This window comes from Meles meles, chromosome 13, assembly GCF_922984935.1.
Source record: "Meles meles chromosome 13, mMelMel3.1 paternal haplotype, whole genome shotgun sequence".
NCBI classification, from domain to species: Eukaryota; Metazoa; Chordata; class Mammalia; order Carnivora; family Mustelidae; genus Meles; species Meles meles.
The window spans coordinates 57,845,280-57,871,028 of record NC_060078.1 but is presented as its reverse complement, the minus strand read 5'-3'; the positions used below and the strand labels follow the sequence as shown (position 1 = coordinate 57,871,028).

General features: G+C 45.2%; 1 protein-coding gene and 1 long non-coding RNA gene across 4 annotated transcripts in view; one reads left to right on the top strand and one right to left on the bottom strand.

Moving 5' to 3' along the window:
• The window catches only part of HPSE2 (heparanase 2 (inactive)), a 768,592-nt gene extending 749,451 nt beyond the window's left edge, over window positions 1–19,141 (top strand). For all 3 annotated transcript variants that reach the window (XM_046028031.1, XM_046028030.1, XM_046028029.1), the window contains one exon: window positions 13,788–19,141. In XM_046028031.1, coding sequence (XP_045883987.1) covers window positions 13,788–13,953 — 166 coding nt within the window. In that variant the 3' untranslated portion in view covers window positions 13,954–19,141. The remainder of the gene's footprint in view (window positions 1–13,787) is intronic.
• On the bottom strand, window positions 1,035–12,304 carry LOC123955724. The gene is made up of 3 exons (XR_006821325.1): window positions 12,024–12,304; window positions 11,653–11,736; window positions 1,035–1,243 (listed from the first exon to the last, which is right to left on the bottom strand). It is a non-coding gene; the product is annotated as an uncharacterized LOC123955724 (long non-coding RNA).
• Window positions 19,142–25,749: the final 6,608 nt, after the last annotated feature.

Here is a 25,749-nt window from a genome sequence, read left to right as displayed (position 1 = left end):
CCTATGATTAACTGCTCAATTTTCTTACCTCAGACAAGCTCAGTGGTGGAGGTCTGAGAAGGAGTAGGAAGTATGAGCATTTTGTTATTTCAGTTTGCCTCATCACACAGAAAAGTAACATTTTTAAATCTCTGCCAACTTCATAATGAAAAATAATGCTGTCATCTTAATTTGTATTCTTTGAGTATTAGTGAGGTTGAAAATTTTTTCATGTCTCTTAGTATTGCTTTTAGGCATTTTCTATGTCTTTTGCTTATTTTTCAATTGGGTTGTTATCTGTTTTGTTAATGATTTGTAAGTTTTTTCTAACATGAGGCAATTTCCGCTTTGCTACCTATCAGATGTTTTAAAATATTTTCCCCAGTATTTTATTTGCTATTTTTCCAACTGTTTCATTTTTAGGATATTATCTTGACATACAGAAGTATTCCCTTTTTATATAAGATATAAAATAAGATATATATATATGATATATAAGATATAGTTAAGTCTATATATCTTTTGCCTTGTGGTTTCTTCCATCCCACTCATATGTCTATGTATTTATAGTCCTGAAATCAGATAAATATGTATCTTTATTTTCCTCTAGTTTCTTTTTTGTTTCATTTTTTATGTTTATTTTTTCAGTGCCTCTGGAATGTGTTTTGATATTCTGTAAGAGGTAAGGGCTGTCCGTAGTGCTATTGGAGCTGAAAGTGGGTGTGGAAGCTGTCCATCTGTACAGGGCATCAGGTGCTGGTTTTAAAAAGTCAGGAAAAAGAGGATCCTTTTTTTTTTTTAAGATTTTATTTATTTTTGACAGAGATCACAAGTAGGCAGGAAGGCAGGCAGAATGAAAGGAGGAAGCAGGTTCCCTGCTAAGCAGAGAGCCGGATGCAGGGCTCGATCCCAAGACCCCAGGATCATGACCCAAGCCAAAGGCAGAGAGGCTTTAACCCACTGAGCCACCCAGGCGCCCCAAGACGATCCTTTTTCTAAAAACAGGCATTAGAATGGAGACCTCTTTTACCTGGAGGAAAAGGCCCCGCTGTGCTGATGCCACCACCTCATCGGCAGCCCTGTTAGAAGGGCACTGAGAGCCCTCCAGGAGGAAGACGAGTCACAGAGGCCTTAGCACTTGTGGCAAGGAAGGGTGTGGGCCTGGGGAGATCGGGCAGCTGGCGGCAAGTGAGCGGGACGGTCGTACTTAGGCTCACAGCAGCGTTCAAGCTAGAGTTCCAGGTGAGAAAGTCTGAAATGGACACTGTGAAAGTAGAAATGTAAATATATATGAGTATGTATATTTATAAAAATACTTGCACAAGGCTCTGAGTCAATCTGTAGAAAAACTACAGAGAAGTAACTACACAGAGATGAGCCTTACACATCTCTAGTTAATATAAGCTTAACTACTCATTGGGACATAGAGAATTTGGACTCTTTTCACCCTTGTGCTCATTTCAGGGTGTTCTGTGGTTCTGTGGTTCAAAAAGAGACAGTAGCCAGAACCAACATATACAGCCTGATCTGAGTAAATAATTATAGACCTATCTGGAAAATGCTGTGAAAGTACTGAATGACATATTTAATCCTCTTGGGTTCCTCTTGCCTGGAAAGAGCTTGAACCACCTTTGGTTTGTAGGGCACTCTCTGTGCCACAGCCCAGGACTTGAGAGAAACTGAAATGCCTTTGAGAACTTGCTCTTCAAAAAAAGCAAGAGTTTTCCTTTTTAATGTTAAGGAAATGCAGAGTTCGTTATCTATGCAAATGTTTCATCCGGATTCAAGATTCCAGTCTTAATTCCTCCTGGGAAGCGCTGTACACACGCTTCCCTGTAGGGACCCAGGAGATTGCTCATCTCCCTGGTGGATGCACAGGAGGGGAGGCATGAAGAGAAGCAGTTCACTTGAAAGAGCAAAAATGCTCACTTCAGACTAGCCAAAAAACCTTGCCTTTGAAAAGTTCACATCTTACTTTTAGGTTAAAAAAAAAAAGTGGCCTCTTGACATGGCACTCCAAAACAGTAAGAAAGACTCTTTTTATTCAAAATGACTTCAGAATGTGATGGTTAGAAAGCTGTTTGCATCTCCTCTCACCCAACTGCGAACACGTTCCCACTCCCTCTCCTACCCCTGGGGCTCAACCATGGCTTCAAGATGAATCACCTGGGACCTTGAAAAAGCCCCGTGCCCAAGCCACACCCCAGACCAATTAAACCAAAATTCTCCCGGCTGGGACCCAGGCACCAGTATTTTTAATTAATTTATTTATTTTTTTCAGCAAAACAGTATTCATTGTTTTTGCACAAAACCCAGTGCTCCATGCAATACGCAGGCACCAGTATTTTTAAAGCTCCCCAGGTGATTCAAATATGTGGCCAAGGTTGCAAACAATTGTGGCTCCAGAAAATGCTGGAACAATATCCCAGCTGATTTGCATCTCCTATCTCACCCAGATTCTAGCCTTCGTTTAGGCACTAATCCATTTTGCCAAAGGTGCGAACATGCCCTGAGCCCCTGGGCACTCTCTATGACTAAGTGGAAGGATGTGTACAGCTCCTCAAAGGGTTTATTGTTTGTTTTGTTTTAACTCCCAGATTAGTAATGTACAGATCACTGTGCAGATTAGAGGATTATAAAATGCTTTTATACTTTACAGAGACTTGACATCTTAAACCAAGATGTTTAGGAATTCAGGGTTTTCACTCTGCACTCGGGATTGTTTTCTGAGAGTCTTTCATTTGCTCTCGGCTTCGGAATACATTTTCTTGCAGCTCGCTCCAGCAGCTGGAATCTCTCTGCACAGCTGTCCATCAAGGCTGTGGTCTCCCCTCCCCACCTTCACTCATTTGGGGAGTCTCGCCGCAGGCAGAGATTTCCATTCTGTTCCAGATCACCCTGATGAAACACTGGTAAATGGGCACCTCAGGCTAAAGCTCACGGGCTTCGCAGCAGTTACTCTAAACTGAGGGGCAAGGACTCAGAATAAGCAGCTCTGAGGAACTGGGAAGAAATGGCCCTTGTCTTCTCCTTCCTCCACACCCTCCCGTGGCTGTGGTTTGGGTGACAGACAAACACAAGCCACAGGGAACTGAAAAGTCTTAATCTTGCTCGTCCCTGTGGCAGGGCCTGGGCCCTGAATCAGTATTTATTTGGTGGCCAAGCATCAGGAAGCCCATGACGACAAGTAGCTTACTGCAGACCAGGGGCCTGGAGCCCAAATGGTGGACCAGCTGCCCAGTACAATCACTTGGCAGACTACCTCTTCCCTGCTCATCTTTGCCAGAATGATTGAGAGTCGCCGCAATTTGCATGTTGACATCCATAGACCCTGGAAGAGAGCCTCTGCCACTTGGGATGTCTTACTTTTCCCTTTTGAGGGTGCACCAGTGCACCTGATATTACAGGGAGCACTTTCTCAAAATCCTATAAAACCGAGATATTTATCCCTTTGATTTAACATATTTGAATAGGTGTCCAGGGGGCCATGACTTTAAAATGAAAGAGCTGGGTGCCTGGGTGGCTCAGTGGGTTAAGCCTCTGCCTTCGGCTCAGGTCATGATCTCAGGGTCCTGGGATCGAGTCCCGCATCGGGCTCTCTGCTCAGCAGGGAGCCTGCTTCCTCCCCGCTTCTCTCTCTCTGCCTGCCTTTCTGCCTACTTGTGATCTCTCTCTGTCAAATGAATAAATAAAATCTTTAAAAAAAAAAAATTTAAGTTTTTATTTACTTATTTGACAGAGAAAAAGACAGTGAAAGAGGGAACGCAAGCAGAGGGAGAAGCAGATTTCCTGCCAAGCAGGGAGCCCGATGTGGGGCTGGATATCCGGACCTGAGCAGAAGGAAGACGCTTAACAACTGAGCTTCCCAGGCGCCCCAGGGCGATGCTTCTCGCCCCACACTGCATCTTCCAGCTCCACACAATTAGGGTTGGGGACCTGATCTCTCATCACAGAGGATACTTGAAGACAAGACAGACCACAGAGGGTATATATGGGAGAAGGGAGTGTAAGGAAGGAAGAGATGAATTCTAACCTGGTAGTCTGGGAGGTCCTCGGGGCTGAGGGCCATTGAGCAGGAGCTGGAAGGATGAGCGATACACTGAGGAAATGCTAGACCAAAGGAGATACCAGGCAGTGGGATGAGCTTACTAAGTGTTCAGAAGTACTAAAGTTCAAGGCCCATCCCAGGCAGTGGGATGAGCTTACTAAATGTTCAGAAGTACAAAAGTTCAAGGAGGGAGTGAGTAGTGGCAAATGATTTTACATGATTGGAATATAAGATGCTTTGCAGGGTGAGGGGAAAGGCCACAAAAATATACTAGAGCCAGTACAGAAGACCTCAAAATTCAGGCTGAGAGGTGTGATTTTCCTTTTGTCTCTTTGTGTAATTTTTAATTGTACTGTGTCTGACCACACATTTGCATGTTTCTGGGTTTCTGTCTACATGGGTAAGGACTGCTACAACTGAATTTGTACAACACAAAGAATAGTAGGAATGTGAGTAATGCCCCTTCTACACCGCTCATGAATGTCGGAGATCATGGCACCAAGTCTTTACAATGGGAAGGGAGCAGAGTTAACCACATGATAAAGTCTCTCCATGGTTTTTATAGCTGGTTCCTATTGTGTCCTGTGGTTTGAGTGTGATATGCCTATGACATGGAGCTTCAAGATAGTCACAGAATCAAATTTTTTTCCCAAACTGCCCCCAGATGATTTCCTCATCTGTTGGGAATTAACAATATCAGTATAAATCCGGGTTCCGTAGCTGGGCTCTCATCTTGTCTGCCAAATGTGCTAAGTTACTTTAAGCCATTAGAGACACATGATAGAATCCCATTATGGCTTGGACCATTATTACACCACTTGGCTAGAACACAGATCAAATCACTACCCCCGAACCTAACTGCAAACAGGAAAAGTCTGTATCTCTAACAGCTTGCCTATAAAATCCCCCCAGCTCTGCTTGGATGAAGGATTCCTAGGGTTTGCTCTGTGATACAGAAGCTAGATCAAAACTCCTCATTGTTTCAATATGCCCCTCAAAGAATAGGATGAAGGGCATATGATCTTAGCCTCAAAGGGTCTCTGTGGCCAGGAACCTCATACATGATGTGGGCTCCAGGAGGAGAGAGGGGAACAGGAAGCCTTCATCTCCATTTGCCCTCTCTTGCACAGTCTCTTCTCTTTAACAACAGAGGAAGGGGTCAGAGTGCCCAATCAGGAGAAATCCTAGCGAGGTTGACCAACATTAATTAGAATTAGTCTCGTAAGAAAGAAGGCACTGAACTGCATGCTCTTGAAAATTAAGAAATGCAAACAGCTTGGTCTAACAGGCAAAATAACTCCAGCACACAGATAAAGCTGAGCAGGACCGGTGCTAAAGGGGGAGCTGCAGCTAATATGCCTGCCTTCCAGCTAGGGGCTATCAGATAAGACCCTGTGAAAGTGGGGCTTAGAGGGAAGAGGAGACTTTTTGACAGAATCTACCAGATTCCATGCAAGGCAAAGAGCACAGAAGAGGAACGCTTCAGGGCACACCTGGAAGTCATCCTCCCCACAACCCCAGAGGCAGGAGTACCCCTGAGAGGGTAATGAGCATCCTTAAGCCTCTGGTCCAGCTAGGCTAGTGAGAAGGGGGACATTAACCCGAGGCCACTCCAGAGGGGCCCTGGTCAGCGGGGTGGCGACCACTTCTGGCCATTTCAAAGGAACTTCCTTTCTAAGCTACCCCAGATGCATAGCTTCTCCTGGAGCAGGGGAGAGGAGGAAGGCCCCTCCGTCCTCAAACCCTCCAGGCTCTAACCTGCCCCTGACCTGGCGAAGGGCAGGGCAGCTGCAGAGGCCGGCTTCCTAACTCAGCGAGGGGGCCGCGAGGGGCAGCCGGGCCTGGAGGGCCTGTAAAGCGCACACAGGTGCGCGCCGGCGTGGAGGACTGGGACGTCGGGTCGCGCGGGCGCCGCCAGCCCCGCACCTGCATCGACCCCCTCCCTGCACGGGGGCCGAGAAGCCCTTACCCTGGCGGGAATCGAAGCCCGGCTGCGCACGTTTCCTTAATATTGGCCACATTTGGGGCGGGGTAGGTGGGGGGGGGGGGGCTGCCAAGTGGACCGCAACGCCGTTTTGCTGGGCTCTGACTAACCGTGCGGTCTGTTCCTCCGGGAGGCCAAGCACAGGACCATGTGGCGGGGACCCAGTGTGGGTGTGGGGGCGGCGCACGCGCTTTGGCTTCCTGGGAGCCCGCGCCGGAGGGGGCGCCGGATGGGGGGGCGGGGGGGGGGGTGAAAAAATGGAAAAAAATAGTCCAGTGCTATTGTGTAGAACAAGAGTGCCCTCTAGTGGCGCATGGGACAGCACTCTGGAATGAGAGATTAGGATGTGTGGGGTTACAAAGGAGCAAAAGGAGCTGATGCCCCCTCCCCCAACACACACACTCAGCTTCTTACACTTACACACTCCCCTGCCTCCCTTCTTCTCCCTCTCTCATGGTTTAGCCATATAGAAACAGACACTAGAACAGACGGGTGTCATGTCCAGGCCTACACATTTCATGTTGGGAGTCTGGACCGAAACTCAAGTCTCTGGCCTTCCAGTCCAATGTCTTTTCCTTCTGGATTCATCTACCAGCATATTTATAACCAGTCCTTCTTTTATTGCTCACCTGCTATGTGAGTTGGTGGAGGGAGAGTGCAACAGTGAACAAGACAGACTCACGGTCTTCCTGCCTAGTGGAGAGACAGACAGGAGGTCAGCAATGCCAGTACTCTGTGATGAGTGCAGAGATCTCAGAAGTGTGGGGTAATATGGAAGCACTTTGGAGGGGCACCTAACCTAAAGGACAGATAGGAGTGAGCCAGGGGAAGGAAGATGGAAGGGGGACGGAATATGGAGAAGGTTCCAAGCAGCAGGAACATGTACAAAAACTCTGAGATCAGAGATTGGGCTTGGAGACACTGCAGCATGGAATGGAAGGAGGTGGTGAGTAGTGAGGAGCTGTTATGGACAGGAACTAGGGTGAGACTAGGTAAAAGGCTTTGCCTATTGGGTCTTGTAAAGGCTTTGGACAGTGTTCTAAGATCAGCAGGGAGCTATTGAACATTAGGTAGGTGAATATCGTGATCAGATTTCTGTTTGTGCAGGATGACTCTGAGTTTGGTATTAAATGCCTCAAGTTAGTTGCTAGGCTTTGGACAACCCACTTAAAAAATGTTCAAGACAGGGGCGCCTGGGTGGCTCAGTGGGTTGAGGCCTCTGCCTTCGCCTCGGGTCATGATCCCAGAGTCCTGGGATCGAGCCCCACATTAGGCTCTCTGCTCTGCGGGGAGCCTGCTTCCTCCTCTCTCTGCCTGCCTCTCTGCCTATTTGTGATCTCTGTCTGTCAGATAAATAAATAAAATCTTTATTAAAAAAATGTTCAAGACAGAAGGACTCTGAGGTTTCATCTAGTCTGTTTTACACATAGAGAAACCCAAGCTCAGAGAATGCAAACCACTTCCTCAAAGTAGCTGAGGGAGAGTGATTATCTCTAAGTCCCTTTACCTCCCATTCAAGGTCCCTAATATGCCAACCTGAAGCAGACAGAGCTCCCAGGCCTGCTCCCAATAATACAGTCTTCTCCAGCCTCTGCCCCACAAAAATCCACCCAGGGCCAGACCAGAGTCCAGCAAATTATCTTCAAGATTGGCAAAGAGCATGCTCACTAGACCTGCTTCCCTGAGCCGTCGGGATAGTTGAAAGCTTGATTCAATATCCATGGCTAGCAAGAGTCAGGGTAAAACATGAGGACCAGAGACTGTAGACAGGTGGTGGGGGAAGGAGGGTGACCTGGACAAGGGGCTCCCATAGAGACCAAGAGAACAGAGGGCTTGACTCCATACTGACACATTGAATCCCATTTCAGATAGCATGCAAAATAAAGAAAACAAGTTTAGGAATTGAAAATTTAACTCAGACTTTGCAAAAACAGATGGTGATAAAATGCAGTTGTCCTAATATTTGGACAATTTAAATGCTCCCAGCAGCTAGGGATTTAAGATAAACAGTTCAACATAGGCTGAATCATTTAGCATTTGGTGTGAAAAGTCATAGTAACTAAGGAGGTCCCAGGTATGATGGAAATATGATTAGGAAGGGTTTTGAAATAAAGAAACACGATCCTGGTGAATGCCATCTGGAATTGGAGAATAACACTAAATAGTCGAAAGAGGTGTCAGAAAGGACTGAATTCGAGACCTAGCTTAGCCATCTATTAGCTGTGTGACCTTGCCCAGACCACTTAACCTCTCTGACCTCATCTCGGTAGTAAAGTTACAAAAAAAATAATAATAATCACCCCATGTATACCTCACAGGCCTCTTTAGCGATCACAAGGGAGGCCAGACAGGACCATAGTGAAGGGCAGTGTTACAAATCTCACCCATATCACTTACTGACTGTGTGACTCAGGTGAGACCCCTCTAAACTTTGATTTCCTCATCCATAGTAGAGGGTTTCTAACCCCTGCCTCAGGTGGTTGTTGGAAGGACTAAATGCGATAGTCAGATGAAATGATAACAAAATGCCTTTGTGTACAAAATAGTCATCACCATTACTAATCAATGATTTTTATCATCAGTGTGACTATGTTTTCAAACTTATAAATTGTTCATAAACATGAAAAACTATTGTAATATTTAGCATGATATGGCTTCACTGGTAGCAGGATAAATATGAAAATAAAAATGTGAGCAGGAAAAATAGAATGGAGGTGGTAAAGCATGTGGCCTGTCTTTAATGGAGGGAATTTCTAGAGGAGGATGTGTGGAGACTCAGGGTCTCCCTGAATTAACTCATGTTGGCTTAGTTAAGAGATGGTCATATGGATCTTTTTTTTAAGGTTGAAAAATACTATCTGTGATCAATGGCCTCCTGTCAGGTTGGGATAAGGCATCTGGTAAGTGACTGAGAATCAGCGCTAATTCAGGTCTTATCTCACATCTCCAGAGCCACTGAAAGCGAGAGAGTAATTGGTAGGTTAATGAAATCCGTAAAGACACTCAGCAAACCTCCAGGGAGCCTCTCTGAAGCTGGAGAAATTCCACCCCAAGATAAGAAGTAGTGCAAAAGAACCTCAAAGTTCATTCACTTGTTCAAAGATTATTTCATCCCTCCTCCAGGCCGGGCACCTTGTTAGGCACCGAGGAGTTAGGGATGAAAGACATGATCCCTTTCCTCACGAAGCTCACAGCCCAGTGAGGGGGATAGTGAGTAAGTCACTACAATTCAGTGAGGTAGTCATAGATAAGTTTGGGATACAAGAGAATCCAGAGTTGGAGCTCCTAGCCCAGCCCAGAGATCAGAGAAGGTTCCCCAGAGAGGACAACACCTCAGCAGGTTCTGCAAGGACACGGTGTGGTTAGTCTGACAGGGGAGGAGGGTGAGTTGTGAAGTGGAACTGCACATTGTTTACTTTGGTCCTGTGGGACAAGGGGGCCAGGCCTGTAAAAGGACCAGGGTTCCTTAGTGATGTCAGCTTATGTCACCATCCTCCCACATTACAGTAATTGTCCTTTTAAAATATCTTGCTTGAGGGCGCCTGGATGGCTCTGTTGGTTAGGCGACTGGTTGTGGGATCAAGTCCCGCATCAGGCTTTCAACTCCATGGGGAGTCTGCTTCTCCCTCTGACCCTCTGCCCTCTCATGCTCTCTCTCTCTCTTTCTCTCTCAAATAAAGAAATAAAATCTTTTTTTAAAAAAAGATCTCTTGCTTGAGGGGCACTTGGGTGACTCAGTCAGTTAAGTGTCTGTCTCTTGGTTTCAGCTCAGGGCATGATTTTAGGGTCCTAAGTTTGAGCACCTGCCCCATGTCAGGCTCTGCTCCTCCCACCTCTTCTCGCTCTCTCACTCTTTCTCTATCTCTCTCAAATAAATAAATAAAATCTTTTAAATCTCTTGCTTGAAAAAAGCACATGATGCCCCTCTCCTCCCAAAAAAAAGCTATTAGGAATTTTATAACAGTTTTAAATGAACTTGTGTCTTATTAATCCCAACAGTGTCTACTGGTACTTACACTTGAAAAATATTTACTGTACTTTTATTTTTTTTTAATGTTTATTTGTTTATTTGACAGAGAGAGAGATCATAAGTAGGCAGAGAGGCAGGCAGAGAGAGAGGAGAAAGCAGGCTCCCTGCTAAGCAGAAAGCCCGATGCGGGGCTTGATCCCAGGAACCTGGGACCATGACCTGAGCCAAAGGCAGAGGCTTTAACCCACTGAGCCACCCAGGTGCCCCATTTACTATAGGTGCCCCATTTACTATACTTTTAAATGAACTTTCATACTTCATTCCCAACAATATCTACTTACGTTGTCATTTGAGAACTATTTATTTCATTTATGAGCAAGATTTAACTAGCTTTTCATTGTGAAACAAATTTTGTTCATGTATATATTGGTGATGACCTAAAAAGCACAGCCAATCAGCCCACCCTCACCCCCAGAGGCCAGGGAGCCGTAGTTAGCACTGGGGCCAGGGGTACTGGCAGGACCCAAAACTGGAGAGCTAGCCAGAATGGGGCTTCATTGTCCATGTGAAAGTGGAAGGCACGGGGAGATGCTGAAGAGTTTAAAGCAGTGACAGAAATTGATTGCTCTGTCAGCAATGTGGCAAGCAGCAGGAGGAAGGCAAGGCAGGGGGCAAAGAGATTGGTTACATGGCAAGTTCTGAACTAAGGTAGTAGCAGTAGTGGAGAGAAAGAAGCAGATATGAAAAATATTAAAAGGTAGAATTGACTTTGTGACACCCGACGTGGGAATTGGGGGAGAAGTCCCAGATGACCAGCTTTCTGGCTTAGATCATTGGGTAGATGGTGGTCCCAACACAAAAAAGGCTAAGAAAAGGACAGGGTTTGAGGAGACCATTTTTACTTTGGACATAGTGGCTTTGTAGTTCCTGTGGGACAGCCAAGTGGAGATGACATTAGTTAGAAGAAGGATCTAGGCTATGTTTGGGGAGAATTGACATGAATAACAAAGTTCTGGGTGTGGATGACAACACTCAGTGGGAGTATGGAGTGTGGGAGAAGAGGTCCAAGGACAAGGCACCGAGAACCCCAATGTATGAGGCAGGTAGAAGCGAACAGTCCCTCTCAACAGGCAACCACTTGCAGAAATGAAGGAGAAGGAGAGTGGGGGTGAGAGAGAGACAGAGATACCATGGGAAACAAGGGAAGAGAGGACTTTAAGAAGGAGCCATGAAACTTGTCAGTCCCGAAAGCAGTCAAGTACAAGGATCAGTAAGTTTACCCACAGCTATGGTGAAAAGAATTAATAACAAAACCCCATCTCCTACTTACGGGACTAATTATGCTGTCAGAGCGTCTCATGCTTTGTACTTCATGTCCCTGGCCCTACAGCCTATAGCAATTGCACAGACGGGAAAGCTCTGGAAGGGAGGTGACTGTCTAAGTGAGTGAGTGACTGGGCTCTTGGAATGAGAGATCCATCCAGAATCTCAACCATACTCCCTGATTCAACCCACACTTAGGTTAGCTTTTTACAAATAACTGACAAGGAAAGCAGAATGGGTCCTGTTAGAGAATAACAATATAGACATTCAAAGGCTTGCTTATCACACTTCCCAGAACCCAGACATAGAGCAATGCTCTGGGATGGTGTGATGCTAAAAGGACATTACCTCATTCCTTATGGGGAGGGCTTGCTCGCAGTTCCGTATGCAGGAGGGATCATTGAAGGTCTTCGAGTAGAGCAGTGACATTAACTGAGGATGCATTGGAAAAATTAATTAGTATTATTGAACTTCTATTTGATGGTGCATATATATGTCTGCTTGTTGGATATTCACACCACCTGAAACAAAATAATGAAAGTACTCCGGGAAGACCTGTTCTGGCTTTTTTTTTTTTTTTTTTTTTTTTTTGTCTTTTGCAACTGGACCCCTTCTCCTTACCCCACCTCCCACTCCAGTGAATAGGCTCTCTTCACCAGAGGTAGTCAATTAAATTTGGAGCAAAAGCTCCTTCCAGGTTTGATGAGGTCAATACTTACCAGATCTCAGTTCTCCTACTTCTGTACTTTTCCAGAGGCAGGTCTGGCTGTCCACACAGGAGTCCCCTGCTCACTCTGCCATTCCTTAGTTACACCAATAAGAGGAGGGTGGCTGTCTCTCTGGCCTGTTGGATCTGGATCAGACCCAAACTTATCCATGGGACCAGGCCTGGACCTGCCTCCCTGCCTTGCCCTCTGTTAGGAGCAATTCACAGCTCACTTATCTCTGGGAATTCTCCGGTCTGCTGTGCTGACCATCTCTCTCCAAACCTGTCTTCCACTCACAGAACAGCAGGAACACGGAACAAAGACCTCTATATCAGTGTGTAACATTTCATTCTCTTACAGCTCAGATAATATCGCTGCATTGTCACCACATTGGAGGTCGGGCAGGACCCCAAAACAGTCATCACTATGCAATGTTGATTTTCTGAGGGTGACTCACAGCCTTATTTCTAGGGTGGTCTGGCTCTGGCCTTTTCTTCTGACCCAGAAAACTGAGCTTCAATCTGGATACATGGCTGTACAAGTCATTCCAGGAACAGCTGGGAAGTTTTTTGGATTCTGTACCGCAGGCCACGGATGGGTGATGAGCTACTTCCCTTTCTCCTAAGTGTACTCTGTATGTGGCCCTCTTCTCAGGATTGAAGACGGCTGGTACACAGGAAGAAGAAAAGCAAGCAGGATGGCTGAGTGGGAATTAGAAAACCCCTACTTTATCACCTACTCCACTATGTTGCTGGAACAGAAACATCTGTAAAATACGAGATATAAAGGACATCTAAGTGGCTTAGTCAGTTGAGAGTCCAGTTCTTAATCATGATCTCAGGGTCATGAGATCGAGCCCCAAGTTGGTCTCCACACTGGTATGGAGCCTGCTTAAGATTCTGTCTTGGAGGGACTGGGTGGCTCAGTGGGTTAAGCCTCTGCCTTCGGCTCAGGTCATGATCTCGGGGTCCTGGGATCGAGCCCCGCATCGGGCTCTCTGCTCAGCAGGGAGCCCGCTTCCTCCTCTCTCTCTGCCTGTCTGCCTACTTGTGATCTCTCTCTCTCTCTGTCAAAAAAATAAATTAAATATTTTTTAAAAAATTCTCTCTCTCTCTCTCCCTCTCCATCCCTCCACCCCCACTCGCACTCTCTCTCTCCTTAAAAAAAAAAAAAAAAAAGAAAATAGATTTGAAAACTCATTCTCAGAAAAAGGAGAATCATTAAGTGTCTCTCTCCTCCTTCAGAACAAACCTAGACAAGTAACATGATGTTCATTCTCTAATCTCTCAAATAAATTAAAGAGATCTTTTAAAAAGGAGACTTCTGAAATCATCTTAAGCCTGTGCATCACTCCACAGGGAAAAATGCTTCAGGTATACAATCAAACTGAACTGCTATTATGATTTTTAAAAATAGGTGTAATACACTTTTCAGCTTCTGCATCACACTTTTCACTTGTCTAAATGATGTTGTCTCTGGAACTAGACAGCCTGTGGTCAAATCCTGGCTCCCAGACCCACAAGCTGGATGACCTTGGGCCAGTCACTTAGCCACTCTAGGTAAAATGGGATCATGGCGATTTCTTTCTCAGAGAGTTGCTGGAGTTTTTTAATGAGTTTTTCAAAAGTAAAACACGGAGCTGAGAGTTTGGGTATAGGAAGCGTCAGTAAGGGCTCCCTGGGCCAGTACCAGACAGACTGGCAGGCAGTCCAGGGCTGCCCAGGCTTGGCTGTGATGAGGCACTGACAAGTCCCATGCTATTTGTCTTCGCTGTAGGTCAGTGCAGCTGAACGGCCAGCCCTTAGTGATGGTGGACGATGGGACCCTCCCCGAACTGAAGCCCCGCCCCCTGCGGGCCGGCCGGACATTGGTCATCCCTCCAGTCACCATGGGCTTCTATGTGGTCAAGAATGTCAACGCCTTGGCCTGCCGCTATCGATAAACCACCCTCACGCCCACAAGTCACCCGCAGGCCTGCTGGACTGCTTTCCACTCTCCTGCCCTAATCGTATCCCGATCTTTCAGACATCTTCTTAGCAACAAACCAGCCTCTGCTGCCCCATCCTGCTGGAATCAGCACAGACTTGCTCTCTAAAGAGACAAATGCCATAGCACGAGCTTTGCCTAGGGAGGCCACATCCACCCCAAAGGAAAGTGTACCCATCACCTGTGCCTATATAAGGTATGTGTGTGGAGCCGTATGTACCCATGTGCACGCACGAGGAAGAGAAGCCCGGTGCGCTCGCAGGACCCATCAAACAGCTCTCCATCATCCGGGTCCCACAGCAGCGTCACTATAGACCTTAGCCTGGGACTGCTTCCCGCAGTACAGGATGAGGAAGGACACCACCAAGTGGGCCTTCAGGAGCCCAGTCCTCTTCAAACTCCTCTCCTTGTCTGTTCCCTGCTGTTGCCCTGGGTTTCCTGTCACCTCTCTTCTCACGGGGGAGCAAGTGGGTGGGTCAGCGATGGCCTGCTGGGTGAGCTGTTTATCTCATTTCCAGGCTGATGTATGAGTGTGTGCATCTGGGTTTCTGGCAGTGGCATCGATCACTGGCTATTCCTCCGGGAGACGGGTGCTTCAAAAGTAAAATTGTAATCGTACTCCAGATTTTGTAAGAGGGTTCTATTCCTCTGTGAATCCGGATTCCCCTTGGGTTGGAATGGGAGTCAGGTAACAATATTCGTGGAGTGGAGTACAATGTATTAGGCACCACAAAAAGCAATCATCATCCGTCATGTGGCTGGGAGGGAGAGTTTCAGCACAAAGAGAAAGCACACTGAACCACCGAACAAACGCGCGTGCACACACACACACACACACACACACCAACTGAACAAGCAAATAATTAGACCTGCATCAAATATGAAGGAATCTTAAGGGCTTGTCAGTCAAGCCCTTAAGGGCTTGTTTGACCAAAGTTATAAAAAAAAGTGTAAATCGAAAGTCATGCCTGTAAGACACAACCGAATCTAGCCGTCCTTCCTGTTCCCCAAGGAGCTGTGTGCTTCTCTGGGCATTTACTAGGCAGAAATCTAATGTGGTAGTGAAAGCTGACCGGGTCCCAGCTTTCCCAGACCAGCCAGTGTGAGCCCAGAACAAAGCTTTCCATGTACCGCCTGGGGGGAGGGGAATCTGGAAACTGAGATCTGATGGAGAACTGTGAGGTGGTGGGTGGGAAGCCCCTGAGTCGGGCAGGGGGAAGTGGACTGATTTAAAGATTACGATAAACCTGTATGATTCAAGGGGTAAGAGACAAATAAGCTGCCGCTGAAAAGACTCTCTCCCGTGGGGTTGATTTTCTTTCTCAGGATAAAGGACATGAAGGACAGGGGCTAAGGACGGGGCCGGGTGTGAGGTGAGACACAGGAGGAAGATGAGATAAGGGAGGAAGTCTGGGAGACTTGGCAAGGAGAACAGGGAATCAGGGAGAGGGAAGCCAGCAGCTTCGCTCTGTGCTTGAGGAAGAGAGCGGACTCAGTTTTGCCCTGTGGGTCAGCGGGTCCAGAGGTGTGTGCTATGGTCAGCAAAAGGCGGGGGCAAGGACTGGGCTGGACCTGGTCAGTGGGCATGCCCAGCCTGGGGTGGATGGAGAGAGGGGCGCAGACCTCAGCACCGCCACCCTAGGCTACCCAGGCGGTCTCCTCCGAAAGCCGGGAGCTCCTGCTGAAGCCTCAGCTCTGTGAGGTGAGGAGTGAGAAGTGCCCAGACTGGGATAGAAAGTAGGGAGAGAAGTGGCAGAGGACAGTCCACGTGAGGAAGAGAGAGGACAAGAAAGACAAAGAAGTTGTCTCCTCAAACTTCGAAAAAGGCATGCAGATAGCAAAATCTCGTCTCTACACAGGCACAGGCAGAGCTGCAGGCCCCTGATGAGAACACGAGTAGGCAGCCGTCCCCACGGACCTGGCCCAGGCCAATTTGCTTCCCCATGAAGGAGTCACTGGTTCTAATCCCCGCCTTCCTGAGAGGCTGGGAGAGGGTTCGGAGCTCTCCCAGGGTCACCCAGGGCAGTGGGCGCCTGAGCGCGGAATATTCCAGTGCCTGTTCATTTAACCACCAAGCCTAGGATTGCCCACTTCCCAGCCTCACCCCCTCCCCTGCTGCTTGAGTGCAGCCCAGCCTCCAGAGCTCCAAGCAAGCACACTTCCTATACATAAGTGCTGGTTCTCCCCTAAGCTTCCAAGCCCGCAGAAGACAGGCCGTTTCTGCTTCTTTGATCTTTCTTTGTGTATTAAATGCTCCCAAAAGGTTTAAGTTTTGTTTTTTTGTTTTTTATTTTTTGTTAGTTAATAAAAAGGGAGGAGAGGGAATCATCGAAATTTATCTTTGGGGTCCTGCAGTTCTAACTTCACAACTGTCTCATGAAAGAAATTTTTGCATTATTCAAAGGATACTGAGAAACTCATGATAATATCACATTCTTTAGGGATTTGGGTGCCGGGTATCTGTCCTGGCTTTTTCATTTTGAGGTGGGGGATAATTACTGAATCAGTAGGGATCACTTCCTATGAGGGATTCCCCTATCATACTCCCCACCCAAGACAGCCGGTGGCAAAACAGCCTCACAGCGCACACACACAGAGGAGCGGCTGGCCAGGCTGGGCCCTGGGACAAAAGAGTTCATCCGCCAGCTTCCCACATGAGACTTTCCCTCCTAAGACAAGACATGGCTGAGATCATCTAAGACTTTAGAGCCACTTTACTTTAAACTGAAGAATGGACTTGGAAAAATGCTTATTTGAAAGCATAATAAGGTATAATGAGAAGTCTGTGCCTTTTGTTGAGACAATTTTCTGTTCTTCCTGCCTCTGGGAGTGATTTTCTTTCTCCTTTCTTATCACAAAGGCTCAGAACAAATTCTCATTGTTATTTGAAGAAAAAGTCTCAATTCTTCTCATATCCTGAAAAAGCTGCCATTGTGGGATATTAGCTTATCTCTGGATGGAGAAAAGCTTGAAAATTCCAGAACTGGGCTACAATCAGACTAAGGCCTGAGACCCCCAGAACCGCAGTTTCTCACGGCCACTCACCCTGGTAGCCCCATCCCCTCCCCAGCAGTTGGGCCCAAGCCCTGCACCTTCCAAAATGGCAGAGCTTGTTGGTGGATCCACGTGAAAGGCCCCCACTGGCCCTGAGCACCAGGAGGTGCTGAAGCCTCCTTGAGGCAGCCAGGGGAAGGACCCAGCGGGGCTATGAACCGATGAGGGGCTGGAATGGTCCTGGCCATGCCCCACACCTGCAGGTGTGCTCCTCATGTGCACTGCAGGCCCATGTTCGGGAGGGATGCTGCTGCTGGATTTACCTTGGAAATCCACTGAGAGTGGCTTTATTTCTGAAAACAAAAGGGCAGTGTCTAAACTCCACAGAAGCAGAGATGAACCAGTCTGCCGTAAAGCAGACTAGCTGTTCTGATGAGTCGTGAATAGGGTTGTAACATTTGGAATCCAGCTTCCCCTGGGCCCACCAGTGACCCTCCTGGCTGTTCCTCCCTGTGTTCTTCTGTAGAATAATTTAAAGGACCCCGCCCACCACCCACCACAGGTGATGAGTCTTAACATTTCCAAGTCCTGGAGAGCCAGGCATCACCCAAGCACTCACTGACTCTGAGGGCACTGTTCCTCCTGTCCCCACCACTAAGAGATCTGGAAGTTTCTCTTTGTCTTCCAGACTAAATAATAAATCCAATAACTATTGCCAGAGAGGCAGTATTTTGCAAGGATCACTCTAAAACAGGAAAGCTAAAATATAAGAAACCAACCTCTTTGGCACCTACTTCCTTCCAAACACCAGAGCAGCCCCCTAGGAGCCCTGGGAACACTCAGGAGGAGCAGACCAAGTTCCCAATGATTGGCTCACAAATAAATCCCACTGTCCTATGCACCCAGCAGAGAAAAGGGGGAGTCCCTCTTTACAGCCCACAGAGTGAACTTTACACTTCTAATTATTATTCATGAAAATATCCTAGGATCCTTTTTCAAGTTGTAAATGTTATGTAATAAATTATGCTTTTGGAAGAAGCAAAAAGAAACCCAAGCTTTATTCATCTGGAAGTTGGCAAAATGAGTACAGGAACACCTCCCAGGGAAAGTCTCTTCTCTGCAGGGAATTTGAACAGGTGTTAATATTTGCTTCCAAAAATCAGATCATATTAAGGTTTATATGAGCTTGGCGATTGCAGAGAGTTAGAGCCCATGAGGTAGTTTATATTTGAGGTAACATTCTGTAAGTAATAAAATGTGAATATTCTAACTTTCTGTTCTCAGGGTGTTCTGTGGAGGAAGGGGGCCACTGTTGTCCACACTACACTTTGACCTGATGAACTAACATATGGTGGGCATTGTTGATTTCGCGATGTGCTGCCCTTTCCCTCTTTCCTCTTCCCCACAAGCTTTGCCTCCAGCACTCTAATTGGAAATTAAATGTTATTGTTCAAGTTAGAGGTCATTGACTATGTTAAAGTACCTGTTAACTGCAATAACAGATAAACCCCAGAATCTCAGTGGCCTAACGGAATCGACATTTATTTCTTGCTAACAGATCATGCAAAGTTCAGTTGGTGGTCATGGGGTGGTCAGTGGTTCCATTCTCCATAGCCCTTCAGGGACCCAGACTGGTAGGTGGTCTGCCATTTCAGCACTTGGCCTCCAAGGTTGCTATGGGCGTCCACCTGCAGCTGGCAGACAAGGACAGAGAGTGTGCAGAACCGTATGTGGTAGTTTAGGGGCCCACCTAGAACTGGCGTGAATTCCTTCCACTCAATTCCACCAGCCATAAGTCAGTCACGTGGTCCCACCTAGATGCGGGGGTTTCAGAAATGAAGTCCATGGCCAGACAGTCACTTCTCAACAATTACATTTCATTGCTATAAATGGAATATCTTTGATCTCCCCCCCAACCAGATTCATACGTTGAAACCTAACACTATGTGATGGATTCCCAGTGTGAAATAATTGGGAGGTGGGGCCTTTGACAGTGATAAGATCATGAGGGAGGAGCATGATCCCTTTATGAATGGGATTATAAAAGAGACTGTAGGGCCTCCTTGGCCCCTTCCACCATGTGAGGACACATTGGAAAGGTTCTTGTGAATAAGAAAGTGGGCTCTCATCAGACACTGAAGCTGCCAGAACTTCAATCTTGGACTTCTCAGCCTCTAGAACTGTGAAGAATAAATTTCTTTTGTTTATAAGGTATTCTGTCTATGGTCTTTTTATTATAGCAGCCTGAACAAACTAAGACATTCATGAAAAAGGAACACAAAACATTGATGGACAGCTAGGAGACCAGAAAATGTATCAATGATATTGGGTCTCTCTTTAATTTGACAAGTGAGTGTTAGAAACAGATTGTGCGTGGTGATATCTAAATTCAAAGGATTGTTTTTACATGCTTCAGAATGACCTCAAGGAGCTTTCTTCTGCCCCTTTCCCTCCCTTAAGTCCTGCCACTCCTGGTACATGCCTGAATTTTAGCAAAAAACAATCTTTGTGTTGTTCCACCGCTGTCCAGTTAGGAAGCATCAAGTACTGGACACTGTACCCTCTACCAAGCACATCTGAAATCTAATTGATAACCTCACATAGCGAAGTGGGTTAACAGATTGCTAGAGAATCCTAGAGCCAATGGCTACAGACCAAATGGGTACCCATACCAGGAGATAACACAATTTCACTGGTTGACTGCACCTGAGGGGGTAGGGGGAGCAGGAGACTATACTTTTAGGCAGTTGAAGGAGGCTGCTCTGTCCAGAGACCCTGATTCTAATCCTGACTCCCCATCCACTGGGTGACGTTAAACCAGTCATTGAGCCTCCCTAGAGCTCAGAGTCCTCATCTCTAAAATGAGGGCTTTGCATTAAGTGAGCTCTAGATCACCGGAGACTCCCCACTGTCTGAGCCTGTGTCAGATGGTCCATAAACACACACACACACACACACAGACTTAGATACACCTTTTAGATAGGTTTCAAAGTTAGCCTTAAATTTTTTGTCACTGTTTCTACATAAATGCAATGTGCCTTTCAGGATGCATGCACACAAAAATTAACACAGACAACACAATTTGGTGATTTTTGTTTCTAGAGGTGAGATCATGGTTTTTCTTTGAGTTAATGACTTGACTACTCCCATCCAAATGTCTTCCAAGCAGCGATTTAGAGCAAATTTAATGTAAACGAAGCATGCCTCGAAGTATATTCACCTTGTTAATAGGTTTTTGAAAGGAAAAAAAAAAACCCTCACTTTTGAGAAATTAAACTTTAAGACATGTACATGGCATTGCTACAGGAGCATCTGAAATGTAACACAGCAGAGTTTTATCATGTGTACACCCGATATCCTGGAAATAGGGCCATGGAGAGGTGAGGAAATTGAAGGGGCAATGAAAGACGGGGCGGGGGGTGGAAAGCAAAAAGAATGAATAATCAAAATAATGCTAAGGGAATTGCAGGAAAGAATGAAGAGCAACATAAATGGTAAATATATGGGCAAATTAAATATAAAACAATAATAATGTCTCAATTAAAAATGCATTACAATAGTATACATTTTAAAAGCAGACAAATGGAAAGTATTCTAATATCCTTCCATTTTCAAGGAAGAGGTGAAAGTACCAATTTATATTAAACTTTGATAAGTCAAGGATGAATGTCTTAATCTCTAGGGTAACCGCTAAAAGAATATTAAAAGAGTGTATTATTTCTAAGTGAGTGGGGGTAGGGGAGTGAGTGGAATCAAAATAGAAAGTAATTGATCTAAAAGAAAGCTAGAAAGAAAAGAAAGATAAAGAATATGTGGGACGAATAGAAAGAGAAGAATAAGATGATAGATTTGAACACAAATTTATCTGTAATGTTATAAAATGTAAACAGAATGCTCCAATTAAAATACAAAGATTGTCAGATGAGATAAAAAGAAACAAAGCCCAACTGAATGCCATTTAAAAAGAAACATCTAAAATATTAAAGGGTAAAAGGATTAAAAAAAGATATGCCATGCAATAAAAGGTAATATTAGTAAGAGATAATAAATACTTTTATAGAACAAAAAGCACTGTGAATAATGGAGAGGGACATTTCATAAAGAATTTTTAACAGTAAAACTTCTAAATTTCCACGCACCTAATGACAAACCCAATCTGTAAAGCAAAGCCTCACAGAAATAAAAGGGGGAAAGACAAATTCACAATCGTAATAGGAGATTCTAAATACATTTCTCTCAGAAAACGACAGAAAAGGCAGCCTAAATCAGAAAGAAGAGAAAATTTCAAGAGACTAGAAAATCAACAAATTTCACCTAAATGAAATTTGATATATAAATTTTAAAATGACATTTTAATCATATATATATGTATGTGTACATATATGAAGCAGGAAACTGTGACCCACAGTCAGTAATAATGTTATGTCAAGCTATACTGGAGCCTGAGGCGAAAAGAAAAATCAGAAATACTGACATGTTTATTATTGAAAACTTTGATATTTTGTTCATTACAGATTTTTTGCATTAGTTTTGACTTTTAAAAACACTAATTAAAATGGTGTTAAGTTGATTACCAAATTCTTTGACATCCCTTTAAACTCTACACTCAAATGAGTATCTCATCTGCCCCCCCCCCCAGTCCTGGTCCTGAAGCCCATAAAGAAGATAAAAGGGAATCAAAGAAGTACCCAATAAATGTTTTTAAAGGGATAAAAAGAGGAAGAAAGGGACAAAGAAAAGATGGGACAAATGCAAAACAAATAGCAAGATAATGACTGATAGACTTTAAACCATAGTAATCAGCAGATTACACCTGAGTTGTTCACACACAATCTGACAATTCCGTCTGGCACAGATTGTCAGTCTGGATAAAAAATCAGACCCAACTGTATGCTGCCTACAAAAAAAAAAAAAAAGTGTTTTACATATGAAGACTCAAGTGGGTTAAGAGAAAGGATGGAAGATTAAATATGCAGGGGAAGTAATATGTCTCCTCGACCCCCTCGGGCTTTCCAGCTAAGGCTGATACAAAACAGAGTCACTGGAGAAAAGCACAGAGATTTTATTTAGTAATGTTTAACATGTCCAGGGGAACCCCCACAAGAATGAAGATCCAAAGAACTGGCCAGGCCTAAGTTAAAGAAAGAGTGGCGATTGTGGAAAAGCAACTGAACCAGATGGGAAGACTACAAAAAGAGAAGTTATTTTAACCCAGTCTATTTGTACAGATTTCACTCTGCCTAGACTCCTCTTCTCTGGTGAGAAGAAAGTTCCTTTCCTCTTGGAAAAGGGAGGGCATTTTCCCCACGGGAGTTTCATCTCCTGCCTGCAGAAAGAAAAGGGAAGGTCAGCATGTCTTTCTTGCACCCACTGTGTTTCAAGTGCCTTAGCTCACAATAATCAATACACCAAGGTGGCATATTTTGGGCTTGCATGTCCCGAACTCTTCTGCATGCCATGTTAACTAATCAAAATAAAGCTGTAATGGTGACACTGTCCTCAAAGTAGAGGTAGTGCAATGAGTAGGGTCAGAGATCAAAAGGTAATTTTATAATGACATAGGCGCTAATTCATTAAGAGAACGTAACAATCATAATGTTTATGCATCAAACAACAGAGCTTCAAAATATATGAAGTAAAACCTGGCAGAACCATGAAGAGAACTAGTCAAATTCAAAATTATAATTAGGGAATTCAATATCACTATCTCAATATTTGATAGGCTAGTACACAGAAAATCATGAAGGAGAGAAGACTTAAATGTAGGTATCAACCAACTTGGCCTCATTGACATTTATGGATCACTTAACCCACCAAAAGAAAAATATATATTATTTTCAAGTACACCTGGAACATTCACCAAGATTGACCATATCCCAGGCCATCAATAAATTTAAAAGGACTCAAGTCACACAAAGCATATTCTCTAGCCACAGGGCAATGAAATAGAAACAAATTACAGAAAGATACCTGGAAAACCATCAAATAGTTGGAAATTAATACCATACTTCTAAATAATCCATAGGTCAAAAATTAGAAAAGGAAAAATTAGAAAGCATTTGAACTCACTGAAAATGAAAACACAACATATCAAAAGTTGTGGGTGCTGAAAACCCAGTACCTTGGGGGAAATTTTATAGCAGCAAATCCCTTGTTGGGGAAAAAAAAAAAAAAAAAAAAAGACAATAGGTCTCAAATCAATGGGTCAGTTTCTATCCTAAGAAACCAAAAAAAGAAGAAGAAATTAAATCGAAAGTAAACAGAAAAAAGGAAATAGTAAATATACAGAAACGGGTGAAATAAAAAACAGAAACCAATGAAAATTGTTGAAACCAAAAGCTGTTTGAGAAAATCAATAAAATCCTTACTGTGACCTGAATCCTTCTAAATTTATTGAACAGAATGGAGAATCCAGAAATAGATCCACTTACTTAGTCAATTTATTCAAGACAAATATGTCAAAGTAATTCAATGAAGGAAGGATATTTTTTCAACAAATGGTGCTAGAAAAATTAGATATCTATATGCAAAAAAGGAAACATTTCTCTCACACTTTCTACAAAAATCAACTTGAAATGGATCATAGACTTAAAGTGCAAAAGAAACTATAAAACTGTTGGAGGGAAACAGGAGGAAATCTTTGTGACCCTGGGTTTAGGCAAAGATGATTTAGGCAATGGCACAAAATGCACAAAAATTTCTGTTCTTCAAAAGTCACTGTAAAGAAAATGAAAACACAAAGCCACAGGCTGGCAAAAAAAAAAAAAAAGGAAAAGGAAAAAGATACCTGATAAAGAAATCATATAAGTAATAATAACTTAAAAAATCCAATTTTAAAATGGGTAAATGATTTGAACACTTTACACGTGGCATATAACCATATGAAAAGAAGTTTAACGTCATTAGTTATTAGGAAGATGAAAATTCAAACCCCAGTGGGATACTAGAACAGACCTACTAGAATGGCTAAAATGGTAAAAGGACAATGTCAAGTGCTAAGGAGGCTACAGGGCAGCAAAAACTCTCAGTGCTGGGGAGATGGGGGGATAGGTGGAGGCACTTTACCCTACAGCTCATACCATAGAGCTACTTATCATACAGCCCCACTCCTCTACTCCTAAATATTTACCGAGGTAAAATAAAAACTTATGTTGACACAAAAGCCTGGATAGAATTATAAATGGGTATATTGGATTAAATCACAATTGAAAACATTTGTGCCAGAAGTGCTACCATTTAGAGAGCAAAAAACCAAACCACGTAATGGGAGAAAATATTTGTAAACCATAGATCTACTAAGGGACTTGTATCCAGAGTATATAAAGAACTCTTACAATTTGATAATAAAAAGACAATTAATTTTAAAATGGGCAAAGGAATTGAATAGCCGTTTCTTGAAAGAAGATATACAAATGGCCAAAAGCACATGAACGGATGCTGAACACCATAGGTCATTAGGAAAACACAAATCGAAATCAGCAGCTACCACTTCACACCCACCAGGATGGCTAAGTAGAAACAGACAATAACAAGTGTTGACGCAGATGTGGAGACTTAGGACCCTCCTACTTTGCTGGTGGGAACTGGCAACTACTAGCAGTCGAAGGGAAGAATGGCAGCATACCCATCTGATGGAATTTATTCAACCACTGAAAACTCGTGCTTATGAAGAGTCCAACAGCGGAAGAAAGGGGAGGGAAAACAGCAGGATGAAGAGCGGACAGAGAGACCAATCACAACTGTGGGCTGCAGAGAGCGATGCCTACAGTAGGCCTGTGGAGCAGATGGGTCGTTGGAAGGTGCTGGCGAAGGTGAGCCCTAAGGGAGGGAGGGACCAGTTGGAGGGGGGAAGGGAAGGGTTGCTCGCTTTGTCTGCAGGTGGTGGGGGCATTAATTCTGGGACCCCGTCTTTCCCCAAGGGGTGTGCAATCTGCCGGGTCCCACCAGTCCCCACAACTCATCCCCTGCTGAGCCTCGCCCAAAGCCCCCAGGCAACACCAAGTCACCAAGGGGTGACCTGGGAGGGAATTTACTCCCTTCCATGACCTTCATCAGCAACCCCACATTTCAGCCACTCTAAATACACAATTTAAGAAAATCTTGGTTCTAAACAAAGCCCCTAATATGCAGCCCGCCTCCCGAATGGATTGAGAACCTTTATAGAGAATTCCAGCCTTGGCACTGTGGGGCCAACCCGGCCCTTATGCGGGCTGTTTTCTCCCCAGGCCACGGAAATCAAGTCACCTTGGGGCAGCTCTCGCAGGGGAACTGCAGTTCAGCAGGTAAAGCCAAAGGGTGGGAAAGAGCCGCGCGGGAACCAGGGGTCCTGGGCTCTGATCCCAGCTCGGGCCCTCTGCAAATTATTTCTTCTTCCTGGGCCTTGCTTCCCCCCTGTGTGAAGCGCAGTGAAAACGGACATGTCCCTAGTGCCTCGGTGGGGAATCGCCAGCGTGGTGGCGGGGGGGGGGGGGGGGGGGGGCGGCCAGACAGGTGCCCCTGACCGCTGCGGGCAGCAGGCCCCAACTCCGCAGGCCTCCGCGCGCTCCTGGACGACCGGAAGAATGCGGCCGCGGAACTGCAGGAGCCCCTGCTCTCAGGACGGGGAGGCCGAGCCGAGCGAAGGGCCCCAGCGGGAACAAGCGACGCCGGGCAGAGGCTGAGCTCGAACTGGCGGAGCCCGCACCGGCTTCCAACCCCTCCCCCGGCGGGGCGGTGACGCGAGAGGTCATGTGATCGCACCCGGAAGCGCGCCCGGGGC